The sequence below is a fragment of the Hypomesus nipponensis genome, chromosome 17 (assembly GCF_054491055.1).
Source record: "Hypomesus nipponensis isolate SF chromosome 17, ASM5449105v1, whole genome shotgun sequence".
Classification (NCBI taxonomy): domain Eukaryota; kingdom Metazoa; phylum Chordata; class Actinopteri; order Osmeriformes; family Osmeridae; genus Hypomesus; species Hypomesus nipponensis.
Genome location: NC_140377.1, coordinates 14073549 through 14097822, shown reverse-complemented (window position 1 = coordinate 14097822; position 24274 = coordinate 14073549). Strand labels below are relative to the sequence as shown.

At 42.6% G+C, this 24274-nt stretch overlaps 1 protein-coding gene and 1 pseudogene across 1 annotated transcript in view; both read right to left on the bottom strand.

The window, feature by feature from the left end:
- cacna1ia (calcium voltage-gated channel subunit alpha1 Ia) overlaps positions 1 to 24274 on the bottom strand; it is a 442500-nt gene that overhangs the window by 335915 nt on the left and 82311 nt on the right. Inside the window, 3 exon segments of the mRNA XM_084676906.1 lie at positions 1509 to 1514; positions 5054 to 5213; positions 17280 to 17377. Coding sequence (XP_084533032.1) covers positions 1509 to 1514; positions 5054 to 5213; positions 17280 to 17377 — 264 coding nt within the window.
- LOC146253648 (uncharacterized) lies at positions 18725 to 22762 on the bottom strand (annotated as a pseudogene).

The following is a 24274-nucleotide window of genomic DNA, read 5'->3' as shown; positions in this document are numbered from 1 at the left end:
AGACCTGAAATGTCAATCAAGTAGTAGACATATTCAGTCTTATTGAAACACAAATGGGCCAATTTCAAATCTATTGGTTACATTTGGCCTGTTCTCAGTCATGTTAATTGAATAAAACGCATGATCAGTTAGAGGGTCAGAGAAGTGTGTGTGTCTTGGTTGTGTCTGCCTGCACCTATAGCTCAATAAGAGTGTATAGCATCCTGCTGAAGTGAACATCGAGACTGCCGCATTGACTGCGAATGATCAAGGCTGTTGTTTAATATTGAGTTTAGCTAAACCCTAGTCTTATCGGAAGAACTTAAAGGACAGCAGTTAGATAACTAGTTTACTCTGGTCAAAGAGTAGCTAGCCAGTGAGTCAGTTTTGGTGGCAGAGCGCTCAGGGTCGTCTTTTGTTTGACAGTAATTGGGAGCGTTGTATCTGCATTAGCATATTTAAGGTGGCTAGCCCTACAGAGGCAGCCTCGTCTGCAAGCCTCGGTGCACAAAGACTCGGTCAAACACAGAAAAGTGAGTCTACCTGCGGGAGTCCACCAAGGAAGGCCGACGGGGCCCGATCACCTCTTCTGATAAGCATCACCCTATTTATATTTTATTCTACCTAGAACATTGTCATAGCTAGCATGTGTTTCCTGAGCATTCCTGTTCATTACACTACCCGTAGATGTAGATATGTCACAAAGTATATACGGTCAATTTCTAACTTTCACTACCTACCCAGGTCTTCTCCACCTGCCCTCTCTCTTTCTATAGGGCTCTGGAACAGCCAGTCTGCTGTGAACAAGGCAGACTTCATCCCGGCGTTTGCATCTCATGCTTCTCTTCATACCCTTGCACTGACAGAAACATGGATCCGCCCAGAGAGCACTGCAACTCCAGCTGCTCTCTCCGTCAACCACTCCTTCACTCACTCACTCACCCCGCTCAACTGGGCGGGTGGTGGGACAGGGTTGCTTCTTTCCCCACATATTAAATACACATCCACACCACTCTCTGTAACTGCCAAATCATTCGAACACCATTATGTGATGCTAACTGATCCTATCAAAGCATGCGTAATTGTTCTTTATCGCCCACCAGGACCGCTAGCCGACTTTGTGGAGGAGCTGGACATGCTCCTCAGCATCCTCCCGGATGATGGAACCCCCCTGATATTGGGGATTTCAACATCCACCTCCAAGGAACGCAGGCCGTCGACTTCTGGTTTCTCCTGACCTCTTTCGACCTGACGCTGCTGAGCAAATCCGGCGACCCACAAGGCAGACAAACAGCTAGACCTCATCCTGACATGTGACTGTATCACTGACCTCTGTAACCCCACTGCACATTTCTGATCACTACTTTATCCAATTCTTTGTCTCTCTCCCTCCAACTCCTCCTACCTCCAATCCCCTCGTAACTTTCCGGCACAACCTCTGTTCCCTATCCCTCTCCCATTTCTCCTCTATTGTAACATCCTCCCTCCCTCCCATTGACAAGTTCCTCCCACCCCACTAACACTGCCACCTAGGCCTGTCGTGATAGTCAATATATTGACTTATCGCACGGTATATGGAAATTAGCGCAATAATTTTTGGTGCTGCGATATATTGCAACTGATCATTTTTATTATAGAAAATTATGATTATATACATTTTTACAAAAGAACGAATGTCACCAACATTTTAGTCGGTCCCGCTGCCTCAGTCATCTTGTTTGCTTGACTAGCTTCTCCACACACACAGAGCAGACACCGCCAGGTGAAGAGAAGGCGTGAACTTACTGTGTTATAAGGTGTTCTGTTTCGTGACATCTACAGCTACTTCGGAAGAACAAGTAAAAATTGACTTGGTTTCAAAGCCGCAATCTTCAGCTCCGGTGTGGGAACATTTTGACTTTAAGCCAAATGAGATGAGAGCCAATTAACGTGAACGAGCCAGTATGTCGACTTTGTTTAAAAACAGTGGAAACGAAAATAGGCAACTAACCTAACATCTCACCTAGAAATATACAACTATCCCACCCAGTTTTTCAACCTGTGAACAACAACTGCAGCTGGAGCTGGAAAGGAGTCTTCCATACAGTTCTGTTACAGATGCCTGTTTTGTTCTACTACGCCACTGAGTGCGTTCACTTGACCATTAGAAACCTGATAGCAATGTTGGTTTATGCCAATAATACGATTACTCTGTTTACATGTGTAATTAGTTATGTGATTATTCAAACATGTCTACATGATTCTTTTTATTAATCGTTGTATGCTGCACGGACAAAACTTGCACCATCATCCTTCTGCAATAAAGTGTCGCCGTGTCTTCCTGTATCGGCCCTACTGCTGTGTGTTTCATTCAATCAACACATTGAATCCTACTAAGAAAGCTGAGTAAATGCACTCAATGATAGGCTACATCTGCTACTGATATTACTATCCCAACTAATTTCAGCTTTTAAAACTATAACGTTCTTGTTACAACTATAGCCTACTTCTTCTTCTGTTTAACAGTTCAATTTTCAGCTTCTCCCGCATTGTAGGCTATTTTAGATCTTAGCTTTGATGATGCAGTTCAGCTTCCACACTGCCTCTTGAAATTCAACTATTTCTTCGATTGCTTCACAACGTTTAAACGTATTCTCCCGCATAGTTTTTAAGCACTGAGCTTTGTTCGATTATGCAGTTCAGCTTCCACACTCCCTCTTTTGTGTAAGTCATACATTTGTTAAATTAATTTCAGCTTCAGGGTATTTTCTCATTTCTGTATTTTCAGCCTTTAAAAAAAATAATAATTTCAGATTTCAGCATTCCAACGCATTTTCAGCAGGAAATGCATGTTCTAGTTGATTATGTACTACTTACTGTACATACATACTCTATACACAGTATACATACATACGTATGTAGCACCTTGTTAAGATTTCATTTAATGTTGCATTTACACTTGTTTGTTTACTTTTTATATTCAAATGTTCTAAACAAATGATGTATTTTACATAATTAGGTTTCAACTGATTGTTAATATTGAGATTCAAATTTCTGTAAGCTTAATAGCTGATAACTTTTATTTGACCTGCTGTTGTCAAACTATATCTGGGGAGGAACGGAAGGAGAGGGAGATGAGAAAAGGATGGAGAACGGGTTCGAGAGTTCCAGTGTATTTAGTTGAAGAGAATGTCCCAGTTACATCCTCCTTATCGGTAGGATATTAGTTGGAAGGGACGTGAATAAGTTGGCAATTAGGGGACCATAGAGTGAAAGTACATGTAATCAGCGGGCTGTCGGACAGGTAACTCAGCAGCAGGTTATACGTGAGTACGGGACTGCATCAGATTGGAAAGGTACCAAATTCGACTTTCTTTTCTTCTGGACCCTGAGCTACTCGATGAACTCTGATAACATCTTCACGCCATGAGGTGGATGGTGCGCCACGTGTTGCCTATCGACAGAGACAGCCATCTCACGGCGTGGCCCTATGTACACGAGCAACGTTACAGGCAGTCTTTTATTTCATTTTATTTTCAAGTAACCATTGTGGACAGAAATTAATAACCTTGGGGTATTGATAAGGTTTATTGAAGTGTAATATGTTTGTATTAAACATAAAGCTTATTTTTGTTACATCAAAGGCAGATGCACTATTTTTATTCAAAATAGGCTATGAAGTCATCTCATAATCGTCATTGACAACTTGATAAATAAAGGTTATGTGACAAATGTTTCGATTTGCAAGTGTCAAAAATATGTTATCATATATCTTGTTGTATTATAAACAACGTAACGTCTTTGCTACTTTACGTTTATGAAATACATTTTTACGTTCTTATTACATTAATCACACATAGTTCAATTGCGTATGGCCTCATGGTAAGAGCGCAACCCTTCACTCAGACGTAGTGAGATCGCATCCCCCCATCCCGTTTTAGTAGAAGTATATGCTAAAAGAATATATTACTATATGACAATGTAAGCTAGCGGTTAAGGTTTTGGAACATGCTTTTGCCACCGGGAAAGGGATGGCCACATTTGAAGGCTGGTAAAACTAGAGAAAGATGTAGGCTATGTGCTTGTGTACACCTACTATCTCATATCTGTATTTATCTCTGTCTATCTAGCTCTGGCAATCTATCTGTATCTGGTTCTGTCAATGTAGTGTCCGTAAATAGGCCAATGTCTCCTCTTTATAACCTACGAATATTAGTGCTGTCTGATGTCTTGTAAGCATTTGAATAAAACGCCGTTTGTCTCAGCTGCTCGTGTGACGTCCAATGCTTCGGACGTCACTTCGACTCTGATCACGTGGTTTTTGCCCATTTGAAGCCACGCTCGACACGTTTGTATCGGTACAAATTGTTTCGAAAGGTCGATACCGCTTCGTGAGCACGGTATCGAGCGTAACATCACTAGTGAGCACCACCCACTGTCTTTTTTAGGTGCTTAGCACCGGTCTAAGGGGCAGGCGGGTTTGTTTATGTTCTTTTCTTTGGTGCCACTGATTGTCCTCTTTGATCCTGGTGTTGCTGTGAAAACCGAATAAACTACATATTATTTATAGTGAGCCTCTTGGTTTGTGTGACTGCACCCTCACTGGCTTTACTTGTAGCCCTATGTGCGCACTTCCACCCCGAGCCATCGGGAGGCGTAACATATGCCCAAAATCATGAAGAGTGCTACACCTACATACATACATATATACAGTACCAGTCAAAAGTTTGGACACATTTCCCAGTGGGAAATGCTGCATACAGTATTTAAATACAGTATATACATATAGTTACTGTTTACAAATAACAGCTTCAATCTCTGTTCTCTCACACACACACACACAAGCACACACACACACACCCAAACAACAAACTCATTCTCTCTCAACTAAACAACCTCATTCTTTCTCTCACCTAAGCAACCTCATTCTCTCTTTTTCTCACCAAAACAACTTCATTCTCTCTCACACACACCTAAACAAGAACCACATTTTCTCTCTCTCTGACACACACACAGAAGCACACACACCTAAACAACCTAATTCTCTCTCACACACACACACCTTTCTTTGTGTCACACACATTGTTCCACTCACAGAGAGAAGTTCTTCTCGGGGTAGCAGCGGTTCCTCAGAAGCCCCGCCCACAGCTGTACGCCGATGATGCCGAAGATGAAAAAGACGAAGAAGCATAGCAGTAGGACGTTCCCAAGCATGGGCAGCGTGTCCAGCAGCAGGTTCACCAGGATACGCATGCCTACACACACACACACAGGTACACACACACGTACACGCAAACGCACGTGCACAGAAAACATGCATGTGATATCATATTGACTGTGTACAGTATGGTATACATAAAGTATTGTACCATACACGTGATTACAGACACAGAAACAAGCCAACTGTGTAGACAGGAAGTGCCAACAATTATCTAATGAGGCAGGATCAGCAATTACATTTACATTTATGCATTTAGCAGACGGTTTTATCCCAAGCGACTTCCAAGAGAGAGCTTTACAAAAGAGGTCACTGATCATAACAACGAGGTAGTCCCAAACATTGCAAGCAGCCAAAACATGAAGCATACATTGTGAAAAACTAAACAAGTGCCAAAGGGAAGACCCATAAGAGCATGCAGTTATACAAGTTACAAATTAAAACAACATGTTGAACCCCAAAAAGTGCAAGACTGTACCTGTAGAAGAACAATCAACAGTAAAATATTTCACAGCGAGTACAAGAGTTCAAGAGTTAACTTTGTTATAACTAACCTACAAGAGCAACAAGTTTCGCAATAAGATTCATTGTGATCCTGGAGGAAACTAACATCAGGTTCAATCAAGCAAGCATTCCTAAATGTCGTTGTACTGCCGGAACAAGTGCGTCTTGAGCCTTTTCTTGAAGGTGGGACACAGTCAGTGTCCCTGATGGAGGTGGGGAGCTGGTTCCACCATTGGGGAGCCAGGCAGGAGAAGAGCTTGTGTTGGGACCGGGCAGTCTCGAGCGGTGGGACCACCAGGCGGTTGTCTGAAGAAAACCGCAGGTGACGGGTGGGGGTGTAAGGCTGCAGGAGAGACTTGATGTAGTCGGGTGCAGTCCCGTTCACTGTTCGGAAGGTCAGTACCAGGGTCTTGAATCTGATGCGGGTCGTTATGGGTAGCCAGTGGAGGGAGATGAGGAGCGGGGTAACATGGGAGCGTCTGGGTAGATTGTAGACCAGGCAGGCCGCTGCGTTCTGAATCCTCTGAAGAGGGCGGGTTGCGCATGCTGGGAGACCGGCAAGCAGCGAGTTGCAGTAGTCCAACTTGGAGAGGACCAGTGCTTGGACTAGCAGCTGGGTGGAGTGCTCAGCAATGACATAATCATAAAGGAGCTTATCCACAGTGACATAATGACATAATGGGCAGTGATTGCACACAAGAGCCTGGTGAGGGTGTACTGACAGCTGATTGGTGTAATGAAGGCATGGTAAGGATGTAATGACAGCTGATTGGTGTAATGAGCTGGTGAAGTGACTACTGCTGGATTCTCAGCTGGACTCCTGAAACCTAGGGTCTGACACACCACTGAAACTTACACAGGTGTGTGTGTGCAGGTGTGTGTGTATGTGTAGGAGTTGGTGTATACATGTGTATGAAGGAATGGAGAGAACAACACAGAGAAAGAGGATGAACACAGAGAGACAGCCCAGTAAGATGGGATGTACACAATTGTGTACAAAAAAAGAACGAAAAAGAACGAGAGGGGAGAAGAAGGTGAAGGAAAGAAAGAACGGATCAAAGAAAAGGGAAAATCTCCTTGAGCTCCAACAGTTAGTGTGAATCAATATCACTTTGTTGGTTCTCTTTAATTGCATCTATCAAATGGCATTCATATCAAAATACATTTCCCTCTATACAAACTACAAGCCTTTACATGTCCACTTGCAATGTGTATGTAAGGTAGTGTATGTGCCACGCCGCTAGGCAGCGCTGCAGCCGTGTTCGGTAAATTATAACTTGTTTGCTGTGATGCTGTTTTGTTCCTCAGGGTGACCCGTAAGTTTTTGGTTTGTTCTTTGGATGAGTTCGGAGGCCAGAGAGGCCACGAGTGAGAAAAGTTGTGTGCTTGAGGACGAGAACTGCTGTGCTAAAGAAATAAATCTCGCCACCATTCAAAAAAACCTCCGTCTCGTCTCCCGTGTCGAATCCTTTGGACGCCCGACCACCCGCCAACCGAAACCATCATCTAACACAAAGCAGCGGGCCGTTGGATAAGTGGAGAGAGAGGCTTACATGTACAAGAGCTCAGTCGATGGCACTGTCATTACTTATGAAAGTACTTAAGTATAGGACAGCCCAGGGTAACAAATATGTGGCTGACGACCTACAATCGCAATACCTTCTAGATATTGACATTTTGATAAGTTGTGTGCAGATCAGTGCAGTAATAGCCTTAATTTGCTAAGTGTACCTCATGGGTCAATCTCAGTTGAGGAGCAGGAAGGAAGTTGTGTGAGGGTGAGAGAAAAATTCCTCAATAGGGTTGAGGAAGGGAGAGTATGGGGGCAAGTACAAGGCTGTAAATTGAAAAAGCAATCACAAGGGCCTGCATACCTACAGATGCTGCTGGTTTTCAAATCTGAAAACATGATGGTTTAGTCCAATTTGTTTCATGGTAATTGGTGTCAATGGATCTTGTTATACTGAAACTTACATGTTCTAAACTTGGAATATTGTTTGTCAGTTTCGATAAAACTATGCATTAACTGTAATGCAACAATTACTTATCATTTTGAGCAGTAGTATCAGGCCATCACTCTAAATAAGAATTTGTTCTTAGTGATCTTGTCTGCATAAATAAAGGTTAAATAAAATAAAAAATAAGTATCAATTGACAGATGGATCATTGTAATGTAAGGAAATGACAGACATTTCAGATGTTATCTGTGAATTGAATTTTAAAATGGTGATACTTTGATGTTTTACATTTATGCATTTTAGCAGACGCGTTTCAGTTTTTTCAATCCCTTTGACACTAATTTCATAAGCTTGATGTCCTTTTTCAAAACTCTAGACACAAAACTCACAACTGATGATCAAAATGCATATTTTTCAAAACGCTAACAAGATTTTCAATTGCTTGGATACAATACACATACATCTTAGATAATTTGTTCATTGAACTATAGTCATCTGTTCAAAATGACACAATGTCAGAAAAGTTTAAGATGTAACCTTTTATCCTATATAACAATGATACTGTGTTCAGCATTCTTTGTGTGCAAAGAAAGGCCTACTCCCAAATCTGAACTCTGGGTAACACTAGGCTTACGTAAACAAGGTGACCTGGGCTGACCTCTACCTTACTGGAGAGACCATAAAATATGTTAATCATATGGTCAAGCTTAGAGGGGTCAGAGAGCGCACACACACACTCAAACATGCACGCACATACGCGCGCAAGGTCTATACAAGGGAGCCAATGAAAGGAGAGCCATGTGACAGTTGTATGAACCAATGTCTGTAAAGAGCGGTTTTCTTTTGTAAATAGTGAGCTAGCACAACATGCTGGTGGACAAACTTTATATCACCATGGCGTGTGATGTTTTGTCTCCTTGTGGGCCGGCCGCAAGCAATAAAGCTTAACTTCTTCTCCGACTGACTTGATGGGTTAATATTTCTGACACACAGCTAAACATCAAAGAATTATAATTCAAAAATGCAATTCACACATAACATCTGAAATGTCTGTCATTTCCTTACAGTACAATGATCTAACTGTCAATTGATACTACTGCTCAAAATGATAAGTAACTGTTGCATTTCTCTTCATGCATAGTTTTATAGAAACTGACAAACAATATTCCAAGTTTCGAACATGAATGTTTCATTATAACGAGATCCATTGACACCAATTACCATGAAACATCAACAAATTGTTTTCAGATTAGAAAACTAAAAAAAACGCCCCTCTTTTTGGTTCGTGGAAGCAACTTTCGATAAATCACCATAGTAACATATCAATTAGCACTAACCTCCAGAGCAGGCTAACGTAAGTATAGCTGGATAAGCTTGCCACACCCCCGGAAAATAATTGGCAGCTCCCTTTTTGAGAGACCCAATTGACCAAGGAGATATATTCTCGTTCGATTAGCTTTTCATACTAATAGAGTTCTTCGCAATCGGCAAGATTCTTTATTTCACACGGATGAGTTCTTGTTTGAGCAATATCGATTCAGCCGACAAGGACTTATTTATTTGCTTAATGCTTTATGAGCTTATGCTGCTGTATGTGAATATGTAATGCTATGTTTTAAGAAATGTCTTGTCTTATCTGTTGTGCCTGTGCTTTTTATGTTTCACTGTGGGAGAGTGGGAAACGTCATATCGATTCCTTTTTATGTATTGACGTGAAGAAATTGACAATAAAGCTACTTGAAACTTTTACTGTGCTTCAGACTTTCTACATAACCTTGAGGTTGATTAATTTCCATTAAGCCTACTGCCAGCAGGCACATTTAAAGAAATGTGATCTGATTGATTGGGGTAATAAGGCACTTAAAATGAGCCTATACACTTTAGGCCTACCAAAATACGCATTTAGCTTATCGGCAATTTTTTGCCAAGCTGCCTGTCTTGCTCTGGCAGCGGTGGTGGTGTTTGACTTAGCCATGATAATATGCTTATTGTCTTCGTAGAGACTCATTATAATAGTTTGCTCGGATGGCGATAATATCACCGCTCTCTCTTTCGTCTTTTCCGCCATCATACCGTTAGAAAATCACGGTTTTGGTGATCGACCTTTATTGCTTATTGAAGTAGGACGTGCACGTGCACTTGCCCTGCTGAGTTTAGCCTGATTGAAATTAACCACATGATTTGGATGCGGATCAGCCGTCGACGAACCGATATTTGCAGTTCTCAATTAGCTCGCTAATGTTAACGGGCTAAAGGGACAATTGATTAACTTAGCTTCAAGCCTTACGACGAACGGGCCCCAGGACCTGTAGGTAGACAGGCCCTTGTAATTGCTTTGTAAATACTATTTGTTGCTGATGATTGATTTTACATTGTTGTACGAGTATACTACTGTAATGAAATGAGTGGTAGCCATCTACAACAACATAGCGATTCGATAGCATGGAGCTGGCAGGTGGTCACAATAGAGGTCAAGGAGTGGGAGGAGGAAGACGAGGAAGACGTGGTGGTCCAAGGGATGGAGGGAGACAACCACCCCTTCTGAGAGGTGGTCATGGGCCTCGCTTGAGAGGTGTGGGGGTACGTGGTAGAGGAAAGTCCATCAAAGTACCGTGAGATCTATTCGAGAACTGCCGGCTGTGTAGCCGAGTGGATTTTCTCAAGAGCAACTGCACAGGTTCTAATGACAACACAGCTATTTCATGATTGGCCAGACTCACACATGACAACTTGCACATGATACTTCAGAATGATGTCATCTTGAAGTCAATGAGGTTTGAAAATCAATCTGTCAAAACTATATTTGATTTATTGACACCCGAAAGATCCCGAAAACGGCTTGAATACCGCAGACCTTTAAACTCTTTGTGAGTTGTTATCTTTCCAGAGTCTCAGTCAATGCACACTTCACAGTAGTCATGGGTGTCACTGGACCAGGGCAGAAGTGATCGTCATTTCCTTGAAAAACTAGCCTATGGCTATACTGTAACGGACTCACTGCCCCCATTAAACTACACAACATGCACGCCGACACTGATTATCTAGCTGTGCTCCGACTGCGTGATATGACGAGATGCTCGTGATGCGCTAAGGTCTCGGAGTCTCCTGCATAAACAAGTTCTGCCTGATTAGCAAGCTATTTTTTCTAATGTTTTGTTAGTGATTGAATGGTAATGCAAGCTAGCTAAAAACAATGTTAGTTAGCTTGGCTAAACTGGTTTTCAAAGCAACAGAAATCAACAAATCAGATTAGTCGATCTTTATTCAGAAAGGGGGGGATGGCGGGAACATTAAAAGTGTAGGGTACAGTAAAAGTGAAATGGAACGCGTCTTTCTGCCTTAAAGCTGCGTGCGCATCATCATCAAGACCCCATGTATATGTCAACATAACATCCAAGCTAACAATTTTGCCAAATCTGACTGCAGCTTTGTATACCATAAGTACTGTGTTATGGTGGTTTGAGTTAAACAACTTGCTTAATGAATTAAATGTCTGTTAAATGTCAAATCCAATTGTAAATGTATAAAAGAGAGTTCCAATCAAGTCTGAATTATTTTTTAACCTAGAGGTTTAAAAGACCTTTGCCTAAACTGACATGCACCAACTCAGAGAACTGAGTTTCAACATCCATTTACACATTTAGTTTCAATTTTTTTCTCTACTCTTAAGGCATAACTATGTTTAACTTAATGTCTCCACCTCTCTGTCACCAACTCTCTTTCTCTGGAGTGGGGGGAGCTTCACAGGGTGTCTAAATGTGTGTAATGCGAAAGGAACACACAAAAATGTAATTGCTGTCCTAAATGATATTTTTTATTACACAATGGTGGAGCCGAAACTAGCAATTCCATGAATCCCATGGAAACAAAGGCGAATGTGTGAGATGAACTAATGTGGAGCACACATCATCCAAGAAGCAGTACTTCTCTTGAGTTTTTTTTATTCAGATGACTAATTCTTGGATTCAGGTCAAAAGTCTATCCCTCAAACTGGTTTCATCACTTAAGACATTAAAAGTCAGCAGGTTAGCATGCTGGGACATGGAAAGGATTAAACATTTACACTTTCATCAAAGTAAAAAATGCTAGTTTGTCCTTTGTTGTCCATCAATGTTTTCCAAAAAGCAGTCTGCAGAGCTACTGTGTCTGTCTGTCTCTGGAGGGCTGGCAGGCAGGGGCAAGCAGGGCCTGCAGGCAGGCAGTCAGGGAAGGCCAGCTGGATGAAACTGTCCTGGGGTCAGGGCTGAAGAGAGCATCCCCTGTTGAACAGGCGTCTGCATGATCCTCCATACCTGTAAAAGTGAAGGATCTATGTCAGTTGTGAAAAATGAAGCTTTTACATCTACACTTGACAAACTACAATTTTGACTGTGAAATGCAGTGGCATTACTTGAACTTGAATCCAAATGTGTTGACCTGATGGAGACCCGGACATGCAAAGTCACTCAAGACATGGGTTCTATTTCTGGCTCTGGCAAGTGTATTTAGCTCTAAACTGGTCAATTTATACACATCTGACTAAAGACCAGCTTGACCTTTGCCTGTAAACAGTGATTCTGACTGTCAGAGACCTTTAAATAGGCTGACCAAGTGAAACTAGCCTGGCTAACGTAGGTCGCTTTCTCAGGCAAATGATGAATGAAATAAGCTGTATACTGGCCATCTTCAGCAGGCTGTTGTCTACAAAAGGCAGCCCTCCCTGACGTTTTTGGAGTAGAATTGAGTGAAATACAATATTGTTTACACACTGCTAGTGAATGAGCCGAGTCTGACTCTGAGGCTAATGTCAAAACAATGTACCCCCGGGACGCAGTCTCACTCCACTTGCAAGTTTTCCACAAATCACAAAAATAATCGGAGCATTTGGCTAAAAGCACAATTCCCAAATCTCCTATAGGCTGCCCTCCACGACATTTTTGGTGTCGACCGAACTGTAAAATGGTGAACTTATGAACATGACGCAACCAAAACAATGCTGCAGCCTAAGCCTATGCGGTCTCCATGGCGCATTATTACAAAGACGTTCACAACCTAAATCAAAATTCTGAGCCGACAGGTCTGTGTAGAATCGTTTGTTCTCCTAAAAGCCCCCTCTACCTTTTTGATGAATTCGCCAAGATGCTATTTGATTCATTAATTACACAGAGTGAAAAAGCTAGCTACTTTTCAAGTTCGGTTTTCCATCACTTCAAACTCACGATCTAAAGGTCTCAAAGTGCTCAAACCTTCACCATAATTCAAGAGTAGTGTACTTTCACGAACCCAATCATTGATTCTAGCTTAAAATGTGTAAAAATAGGACTTACCGAACGTGGCTGCCTCCAACACAGCTATCAGGCGATTCCAGTTGAAAACAACAATGGCCGCCGAAAAATAATTGATATTTGTAACGGCGAGCTGCAATTGGAAGCAAAATTAAACAGGAGCTAAAGACCAACGGTGGGGGCTTGGTCAGCACACCATTTCCAGAAAGGATGTGTGTGCGTCTTGCCAAGCTGGCGTGTGTCAAGTAGGGTGACCGCCTGTGTGAAAATGCTGTGCGACACAACGCAAACCGGGACAGGTGGTCACCCTAGTGTCCAGGGGCAGGATGAGTCTGTGAGAATTTGGAGCGCGTGCTGTGGAGCATTTTAATTGAATTCAATCATATATTGACATACCAAGGTGAAATTGTTTATGGTACTTCAGAGTGATGTCTTCTTGAACCCTATTAGGTTTGAAAAGACAATCAGTCAAAATTATATTAGATTTATTGACACAAAGACATTGAGGCAATGTGGACATTTACATAAATACACCCCTTTCAGCCATTTTGTATTGCATTTATTATTCAAATGGACCCTTTATAAAAACATGTATTCTACACATCTGTTACAAATTTCAAGTCGATTGGATCTATGGTTCATGAGGAGAAGGGTTTTGAAGGTTGTACCAAATTTGGACAGTACAGCAAAATCTATCATGGCGGACCTTATGGGTTCTTGAGGCTTTTCTGTTCCCTATGAGAAATAAGGCATGTATACCAATTTTCAGGCATTTTGGAGTAATGGGGCGCTGGGGATATCACGTAAACTTTGAGCGTGTTTTATAGCGCCACCTATGGACGTACATGGGCCATTAGCGGTCTGGGAATAGTGAGTGACCGATTGTATCATTGGGCCAAATTGGAAAAAATCGGGTCCAGGACTTTGATTATTATACACCACATTCCTTGGTTCAGCTTAGCCTATTTCCCACATTTCCTCCTTCGAATGTAATATTATTTTGTTTGATCGTTTGTTCATTAATTCATGCTGTAGGCTATGCTAGTGTCAAACTAGCCAAATACATTTAAAAAATGTATGATGTAGGCCAAAAATGAGCTTCCCCTCTTTGAAAGACCAGCAGCCACCACTGTCCAAAACATTTAAAAACCAGACTAGCCGCTCTCTATCTGAGGTCTCTCGAATCCGTCTTGGATTCGAACTGCCTTTGCAGTTTCCAAAACATAAAAATGCACGAGTATAGGCAATACATCATGCCATTGTCTTAAACTTCGAAAACGAAAGTAGGTAAGTGCGTAGTGTATGTTTTATATTGCCCGGTAATTAACTTTTTTTTTTTTTTTTGACGTGTTCTAAATATTTCCGACGGTCCCCAAAGCATAAGTTATTTTTCCAAAACAGTAGCTAGCTAGCTGTAGTTAGCTCCTGGGCTAAATCAGCTTGCATAATACTCTTGGCAATGCTACTACCATGCTAGCAGAAGTTCGGGGAGGTGGCTTTACCAGCTACGCATACATTCTACATTTTGCTGTGAGACCCGCATATCCCCAATCCCATATGTGGGACGGTACTCCTTAACAGGTTGAATAACATTCATGAAAAAAGTGTTTCTATGTTTTAAGACATAGAGCAGCATATCTTGGACAACTGTGAAAGACATTTTGGGCCTATGTATAATGAATGTGTTTTAAGAGAATTTTACAGTTGGCTAAGAAGCTTGATACAATGAATGTTGATTCAACTCCATTTGGCAGAGATGCCACCTGTAGTTTTTATGACACCTAACTAGGAGACGTGAAGTCTAGAGACAGGAAGTCTGGGTGACCTGGAAGAGTTCTTGTCACCTGGGGAGAAAAGACAGTTGGTCTGAAGACAATGTGGAACTGTATTGTTCTAAGGAGTTAACCAATAACAGAAGAGATATGATGGAGCTGTATGGAATTGTCTTTGTGTTATTGTCTTATGTTTGTGTGTCAATGATGTTATGCTTATAACTTTATTAGGTTTACGTCATACGTCAAATAAACATTAACTCTGTACTTCACCCGACTTCAGCTTGAACAATTATTCTCTCAAAAACTTCCACCACAGGGCCTTTGCTAGGAATTCTAGGCCCCCTGAAAGAATATTGGTGTCGGCCCCCGCCCCCTGACTTTTCATCGCCAAAGATCAATTTTACACCACTTTTTTTTCTTAGACTATAGGTATAATGTTATCTTTATTTTTGATAGTTACTACTTATCATAGTTTCTCTATGTTCTTGAAAGTGCCTGACGCAATGCACCCAATTCGTTTATTTTTTACTTATAAATAAATCTACATTTTGCCATTCATTACAGAATCAAAAGAGCTGAAAGTTACCTAATGTGTAAGTAATTGCCAATGGTACAGCAGTTCACTAATAACAGTCAACAAGTGTCTACCTCACTCCCATCATCCGCATCTTCACTATCCCCTTCAATATTATCTGTAGTAGCCCTACTTTCTGGTATTTTTTCTTGGGTGGGGTCTGGCTCTGTAGACAGCAAGACAGTCAGTGACTTAAGTAGACTTGTAAATAAATCTACATTTTCCCATTCATTACAGAATCAAAAGAGCTGAGACTAATGTGTAAATTTGGATATAAATAAATAAGTGTCTGCTAAATGAATAAATGTAAGTAATTGCCAATGATACAGCAGTTCACTAATAAATGGAAATAGCCAACAAGTGTCTACCTCACTTACTCACCATCATCAGCATCTTTGGAGTACTGGGGGTCTGAGGAGGCTACAGCTGATTCTGGAGTAGCAGCGCATAAAGGTCTAATTAATCAAATAGGATTCCTCCGTAAGGAGGAAACCTATTGTTATTGTTGGTGGCTAAGCCGCGAAGCCACTTAAGTGTTTCTACCTTTTCTTATTATTAGGATTCCTCCGTGAGAAGGAAACCTATTGTTATTGTAGGTTTTATTATTGGTGGCCAAGCCGCGAAGCGGCCAAGCCACTTAAGCGTTTCTACCTTTTCTTATTCACATATATATATATTATTGTTTATTTTCACGCACTTAAGGATCCCTCAATATTTGGACTAAATACAAAACGTTGGTGTCAAAAGTTTTGGCTCGGCAGTGATTGAGTTGCTAGTATTTGGATTTACGTTCCGTTGCACAGTTTAGGAGGTTACGTTTTTGTGGCAAAAAGTGTCTTCTGTCAACGAAGGGTACTCGGTGCTAGCCTATGTCACAAAGTCATTACACGTTAGCAACAACGCATGGATACAACGTGACAAGAGACGTTCTAGTATGCAAGTTGGACCTTGGATTATGAGTGAAAAATACCACCCTCAAAAATTCCCAACCATTGGACTTTGTTGAGAAAGCGATTTTGAGTGGAACTGCAATCTTTTATTTTTGATTTAGGTCGTGAAAGTCTTTGTAATTTGAGCGAGTGCGGGTCGCCCGTGAGACCAGGCGGCAGCCATGCTAGAAAGCATCATAGTAGTATTTTCATAATTTTATAGTTTGGTCAATTTAACACAAAAAAAACAGAATGAGGGAAATGTTCTGACTATGTGAAATTTTAATGTAGGCTGCTGTAAAAACTTTGATTTGTTTGCTACATGAGAGCCCCGTCAGCCTCCATTGACGATTGTGGCAGCTTGTGTCGATATGCGTCTGATGAGTATTTTCTTAATTTCGTACCAGGGTCAACTCTACATCAAAAGGGAGGGCAGTGTTTTAAAGATATAGCGATTGCGAAGACAGCCAGCGGGTCAGCATATTTTTGTGATTTGTGTAAAACTCGGAATTTGAGTGAGACCACGTCTTGTTTTGACATTAGCCTGAGAGTCAGACTCGGCTCACCCACTGGCAGTGTTTAGTACTGTCTTCCATGCCACAGCTAAACTTTAATATGTCAAAAGAAACATTCTCATTTCCGGCGCTTTAAAACAACCAGTGAAGTGTGGCTAGCAACAGCAGCTAGCTTGCCTCAAGCAAACTTCTTTTGAATTAGCCATGTTCCCCTAAATTAATGTCAAACTAATATACATTTCGGGGGGCATATTTTCAGTTAGCAAACGGTACTGTTTGAATCGCAATTCCATCTAAAATACTGCCAGTGACAACGTTATTACTAGGGTTGCAAAATTCGGTCGTATCTCAGTAAATCTTTGATGGATTCACACCAAACTTGCTGCATGCACTCGGTGAGAACCCTGTTCTGAGGATTTCCAAAGTGTTTTGAGGGTCATTTGACTGCGGTCATTTGACTGCTAATTGGATTAGAGGTACAGGGTTAGGGTCAGCGACAGAACAGTGAACTGAACTAGCGTATGAAATGTAAATGTCCTTAAGATTGCTAAAGTACATCTGAAATCTCACACACAGATACTTACTGGGAACTCTGTTGATGGCTTTGAGAGGTCTGAGAACCCGGACTGTTCTGATGGCTGAAAGGTTGATATTCTGCAGATCCAACGAGTACTCCACCATCCTGAAAACACACACAAAGACGAAGTGTTGTGGGACAAGGTTTGTAAATGTGTTAAACATTCAAATAACAAATAAAGAGAGATATATTGAATTATCAAATGTCAAAATACATAAATGAGTCAGAAGGTGATTACAGTAAGAGAGACAGCAGGAGAACTGTGGTTTAACAGGAATTTTATTTTACACTGATGAAAACAGAGAGGGAAAGAGACTGGTAGAGAGAGAAAATGAGGAACAGATAGATAAGGAAAGAGAGAGGAGAGAGAGAGAAAAAGAGAGAAAAGGAGTGAGGAAAAAGGAAATGGAGAGGAGAGAGAGAGGGAGAAAGAGTGAGGGTGGGAGAGAGTAGGAAAGAATGAGAGAGAGATAGGGGTCTCTCTAAATGTCGCTTGCAGAATGTTGTGGTTTGGTTAGTCAGAAATCTGTTAGCTACTCACTCCCAGCGTGTTAAAGCAGTTTTTGCCTTGCAACGCAAAGCACTTTCACAGGAGAATGGTCACAGCATTGGAAACATGGGTGTGTGTGCATGTTTCTACTCCCAGAGAAGAGCCCTGAGGCTTACTATATTAGCCTGACGTTGTCATACTCATAATTCTAGTCAGAATATGAGTCTGATAACTCTCCGTTGGGCTGTGACTATGGGGCGTGTTTCAACCGAACTCGTGAAACAAATGCCTCTTCGCTCAATTGGATAGACCTTCAACCAATCAGAGCAACGTAATATGTTGTTTGTTGAAAACAAGTTCAACCCAAACACTCTTTCGTGACGTTGATTACGTTACTGTTGATCATCTGTCCATCATTGTATAATGCCCGCCCTGACATTTCATTGGTCCAAAGCTCCTGTTCGGACATAGTTTTTCCCCAAACGTGCCCCCCCAGGCCCAACTTCCTGACCAAATATTTTTGTGGGCGGGGTTAAGTTGGGACTTTGAAGTCCTGTTGGTTTTCTATACCTGACTCTTCGGAGGATATACATCTCTTGGTTTCACTGCTTGTCCATGATCCTGGTCTTTTGTTTTACTCCATGTTTAAAGGTAACATTTACATTGTACATTCCTTTATGTCAGCTTCTTTACAGCTTTCAGAACACGACCAAAACCCGGCCAGAATATTTCTCCCGGCTGTAAATTCTTTAATGAGAAATTAGCATGTACCTTGAACTATGCGTTTGGTCATCTAGGCTGAGTGTGTTACTGACTTACAGTAGGATGTGCTTCTTTCATATTTTGTACAAAAATGGAAGCCGCTGGTGAAGATGAGGCACTCATTTTGGAGAGGCCATCATATATATATTTTTTTAGATAACAAGATTTATTTATGTTCTGAAAAGGTTCGCTTGTTCACCTCAGTTATACTGGAAGCTGGCATTTGCTTGGACATAATGGGTAGAGATTTCACAGTACGTTTTTTAGAATCAGAATCAGAATGGGATTTATTCACCATGAAAGTTTGCACAGACAAGGATTTGCTTTGGCAGGAAGGTGCATACAGTAAACATATAGGAATCTTACATTTAAATATGTGGTTTAACTATACTAAGGATACATAAACTAGCAATACTAAGTGGAATACAATTAAAATAAAATATACAATAAGTCAAATATAAGTTGCCAATTTACAATATAAAATACAATATAAAATACAAATATTACAGCAATTGAATGTAGTGCAAAATGTAAATAGTTTAAGACATTCAGTCAGTGTGAGGTCTTGGCCTTGTTGAGGAGGCCAACAGCGGAAGGGAAGAAACTGTTTGTGTGGCGTGAGGTTTTGGTCCTGATGGACCGCAGCCTTCTGCCAAAGGGGAGTGACTGAAACAGGGAGTGTTCAGGGTGGGAGGAGTCAGCCACAATCTTCTTTGCTCGTCTCAGGGTCCTCGAGGTGTGCAGGTCCTCGAGGGAAGGCAGATTGCAGCCAATCACCTGCTCTGCAGTGCGGATGATACGCTGCAGCCTGCTCTTGTCCTTGGCAGTGGCAGCAGCGTACCAGGTGGTGATGGAGGAGGTGAGGATGGACTCAATGATGGCTGTGTAGAAGTGCACCATCATTGTCTTTGGCAGGTTGAATTTCTTCAGCTGCCGCAGGAAGTACATCCTCTGTTGTGCTTTCTTGGTGAGGGAGCTGATGTTCAGTTCCCACTTGAGGTCCTGGGAGAGGATAGTGCCCAGGAAGCGGAAGGACTCCACAGTGTTGACTGGGGAGTCACACAGGGTGATGGGGGTGAGTGGGGCTGTGTTCTTCCTGAAGTCCACAACCATCTCCACGGTCTTGAGAGCATTGAGCTCTAGGTTGTTCTGGCTCCACCAGGTCACCAGGTTGTCTGCTTTCCGCCTATAATCAGACTCGTCTCCTCCAGAGATTTACCCAATGAGGGTGGTGTCGTCCGCAAACTTCAGGAGTTTCACGGACGGATGACTGGAGGTGCAGCTGTTGGTGTACAGGGAGAAGAGTAAAGGAGAAAGGACGCAGCCCTGGGGAGATCCAGTGCTGATGGACTGGGAATCAGAGACTTGTATTCCCAGCTTAACGCACTGCTTCCTGTCAGACAGGAAGTCTGTAATCGACCTGCAGGTGGAATTGGGCACGTTCAGCTGGGAGAGCTTGTCCTGAAGCAGAGCAGGGATGATGGTTTTAAAGTCAGAGCTGAAGTCCACAAACAGGATCCTGGCGTAGGATGCTGGGGAGTCCAGGTGCTGTAGGATGAAGTGGAGGGCCATATTAACTGCATCGTCCACAGACCTGTTGGCTCTGTAGGCAAACTGCAGGGGTCCAGTAGAGGGTCTGTGATGGATTTAAGGTGTGCCAGCTAGGGATGGGCGTGGTTAATCGAATATCCGGATATCCTAAAGTAAGTTAGTATTCGAATACTTTTTTCGAATACTTCTGAGCGTAGTTTAATAAAAAAAAACATTTGATTGAAAAACCGTCGTGTTGTGAATTCTAATAGTTGTGACGTTAGAAAATGGTAGGCTACGCCTGTGTTCTGCTGCGAGTCTCCTTTCATTTCATTTGGCGCTACAAGAAGCATAGTGTCTTGGCTAAGCAGTACCTCGCAGCAACCTCAGGTCCTGCAGTCTTTTCTACGCCGGCCTGCTCGTAAATCGACTCCGTACTCGCCTCTCCCCTGAGCATGTTTACATGCTAATTCTCCTGAATAAAAATGCGTATGGCTAATGCAGTTGTGGCTTATTTATTTTCTTACCAGTAGCCATGTAGAGCTAGCGTAATCGGCTGTTTATGTTTGGATTGTGTGGTGGCGCACCGTATCCTATAGGATTCCGGTTCCAAGTTAATATCCAAGTTAATATGCAATAGTTCTCCATGTGTGTCTTTCGTTTTTATCGAGGATAGCCTACCCAATGTGTTTAATTTAGTCCAATGTAGCCTACTTTTTATTTAACATAATAATAGGCTAATCGCTTCTCCGCCAAATTAAGAGCCTACGTCTGAAGACGCAGCGTTTTTTCAAGTTCATTGTCTTTTCGTCATGTTAATAAATTGATCTTTCATTTGCTTTCTTTATTCAACCCTTATTTTATCTAATAGATTAACAGTCCCAATTATTGCCAGTATGTGTGGTGGTTTATGTGTTTACTGTATGCTTTGCGTCACGTCAGGCTAATTACATTACGGAACCACATTAACAAAATAGATTATCCGGATATTCGAAAATAATTTCGGATACTATTCGAATAGTGAAATCAGTTAAAATCTCCATTCCTAGTGCCAGCACCAGGCGCTCAAAATACTTCATTACCACAGAGGTCAAGGCGACGGGTCTGTAGTCATTATGTCCAGTTGGCCTGGGCTTTTTGGGCACAGGGATGATGGTAGAGGACTTGAGACAGGCTGGCACATGGCATGTCTCCAGGGAGGTGTTGAAGATGTAGGTAAACACCGGAGACAGCTGGTCAGCGCAGTTCTTGAGGGTGGCTGGAGAAACAGAGTCCGGCCCAGCTGCTTTGCGGCGGTTCTGTCTCTTGAACAGTTTGTTCACTTCTCTCTCCTGAATGGAGAGGGTCGTCACTGTAGAGGGGGGGAGGCCTCACGGGTGGAAAGGGGTTGTTCAGGACTGTCCAATTGTCTTTCAAAACGACAGTAGAACTCGTTCAGGTCGTTGGCCAGACGAGAGTCGTTAGTGGAGTGGGGGTCTCTGGGCTTGAAGTTGGTGATCTGCCTGAGGCTTCTCCAGACAGAAGCAGAGTCGTTAGCAGAGAACTGGTGCGTGTTGATATACAGCAGTCCTCACAGAAGCTGATGTATGATGTCACAGCCTTTGTAAGCTCATCCAGACTATTGGAGGCAGTCATGAACATATCCCAGTCAGTAGAATCCACGCACGCCCGCAGTTCCTCCATAGCCTCACTGGTCTACTGTTTCGATGTCCTCACAGCAGGCTTGCAGCGCTTAAGCTTCTGCCTGTATGCAGGAATCAGGTGAACCATGGCGTGGTCTGAGTGACCCAGTTCTGCTCAGGGAACTGCATGGTATGCTTTACTGATAGTAGAGTAGCAGTGATCCAAAGTGTTCCCTTCTCTGGTAGGGCATTTGATGAGTTGTCTGTATTTGGGGAGTTCTTGAGTGAGATTGCCTTTGTTAAAGTCGCCTAGCACAATAACCAAGGAATCCGGATTTTCATGCTCCACGCACAATATCTGGTTGGCGAGCACACGTTGAGCCTCGTTGGCGCTAGCATGAGGGGGCATGTAGACGCCGACCAGTATGAATGAAGCAAACTCATGTGGCGAGTAAAAAGGTTTGCAGTTAATAAAAAATGATTCCAGATCAGGAGAACAGTGCTGCAGAATCACTGTCACATCTTCACACCAGCCACTGTTAATGTAAAAACAAATACCACCACCTTTCGTTTTGCCAGAGAGCACAGGGTCACGATCCGCTCTCAGCAGTTTGAAACCTGCTAGCTGTAGCGCAGAGTCTGGGATCAGTTCACTCAGCCATGTCTCCATGAAGCACAGAACGGAAGATGAATGAAAGTCTCTGTTTTTCCACATCAGTAGCTGAAGTTCACCCAGTTTGTTCCTCAGTGAAAGCACGTTGGAGAGAAATATCCCTGGTAACGCTGTGCGTGCCCCACGCCGACGGAGTCGCACCAGTGCACCGGCTCGTTTGCCTCTTCTACGGCGCTTCGCTGCTAGGACAAAGCCGAGGGCGGCTTTGACTATAATTCCCACTAATTCTGCCGCTGGAAGCAGAAAAGTGGGAAATAAATCCACAGGAGTTGTAGTCCTGATGTTTAGAAGTACTTTACAAGTACTTCTCTTGTTAGAGAATCACGGAAATCTTGGTAGAACACTGAATTAACAGACAAAACAAGACAAAACAGAGCGCACCTAGCTACCATGGCTGCCTTCGTCGGCGCCATCTTGAAAGTCATTTTAGTTGAAAAAATTTAAATAATCATATACCTCATAACAAATTAGTCATGAATGCTTATAGTCAACAGTTTTAACATTAGTGGAGAGAGGAGGATTAATAGCCAGAGAGGCCAATGGGGAACAAGGGAGAAGACAGAGAAAAGAGAGTGGAATATGAAAGAGAGAAAAGAGGGAGGGAGAGAGGAAAGAAGAGGAGATTATATTTTCTGCCTCCAGCTTCACAATAGGGTACACACAGAACACAGGGCTTCACAATCCCCATTATGTCAATTTCATCTCTGGGCAATGGGCTAATCTGCCTCAACCGTCACATCCCCCCACACACACACAAACACACAAAATGTCACTTCTATCTCTGAGCGATGGTCTATTTTCCCTAACAAGCAAACTCGTTGGAGAACACACAGTGTGCCCCCTGGCATCCACACAGTTGAAAATGTTATCTGATTGGGGAGTGTGGGGGGATGATATATATATGCCAAACAGTGACTGACCTACTACTTCATTGCCTCATTTGTTTTGACTGAAAAGTATACTTGCAGTCCACACCAGAACGTTTAGGATGCAGAGGGTGGCCAGTTGGAGCAGAGTGGCATGTATAAACATGAGAGAATAGAAGAGAGGAGGAGAGTCACTTGAACTGTCTTTTGTATCGCCAAGCACCAGTAGAACTCCCTCCAGGTAGTTTGCTACCAGCCTCAACAAGCTATTATGGCTGCAGATGATTAGCATCTAGCTAGCGCTAGCACAGAAACAGAACAGGAGTGTTTCTCCAGCACCACTGTTTTGTGTGGCCAACTCTAAATGCTGGGAGGTTTGTACATTCTCAGTTCTGGGGCCTGTACTACGAATCAAGATCAACATGCTCTGGATTACTTTCAGTTACCCGGCTACGCGAAGCCTAAAGGCCGATTTATACTTCTGCGTTTTTACGCACACGAGGAACGCCCCCTCCGTCCAAAAATGGCCTCTGCGTGTCCACGCAGAGCCCTCGCAGAGCTATGCGTGTGCCTTCTGATTTTCCTGATTGTCCGTGCGTCTTTTTACGGATACCCCTTGGCTATGATTGGTCCGTATTAAGAACCGTTTGCGTCAGGGGTGGGGGCGGGGTATCCGTGACCAACAAGAGAACAGAATCCTTTGACCGCCATTGTTGTACGTTTTTACAACTCTTATTTCAGCTAAACAGTACATGTAAATCAGCATCTGAATTAAAATGTGACGAGAAATGGGCAGTGTAGTTGATGAAAATGTGCTTATTTTATTGATGAAATGGTTCATTTGTTCATCTGCTCCGACCTTTCAATAACCTAGCTAGCATCGCAGTGCAGCGTCATCTACTGTTCTGGCGGTGAATTGGCGGTGAAATTCAACCAGTCCGTCCGACTCCGTGCGTGCGTCTGTCCGTTAACGGAGACGCAGAAGTATAAATCGGCCTTAACAATTGCAGTCACGATAAGCGGTACTACGACGGCGGTTATCAACTCTCTAAAGGCCGA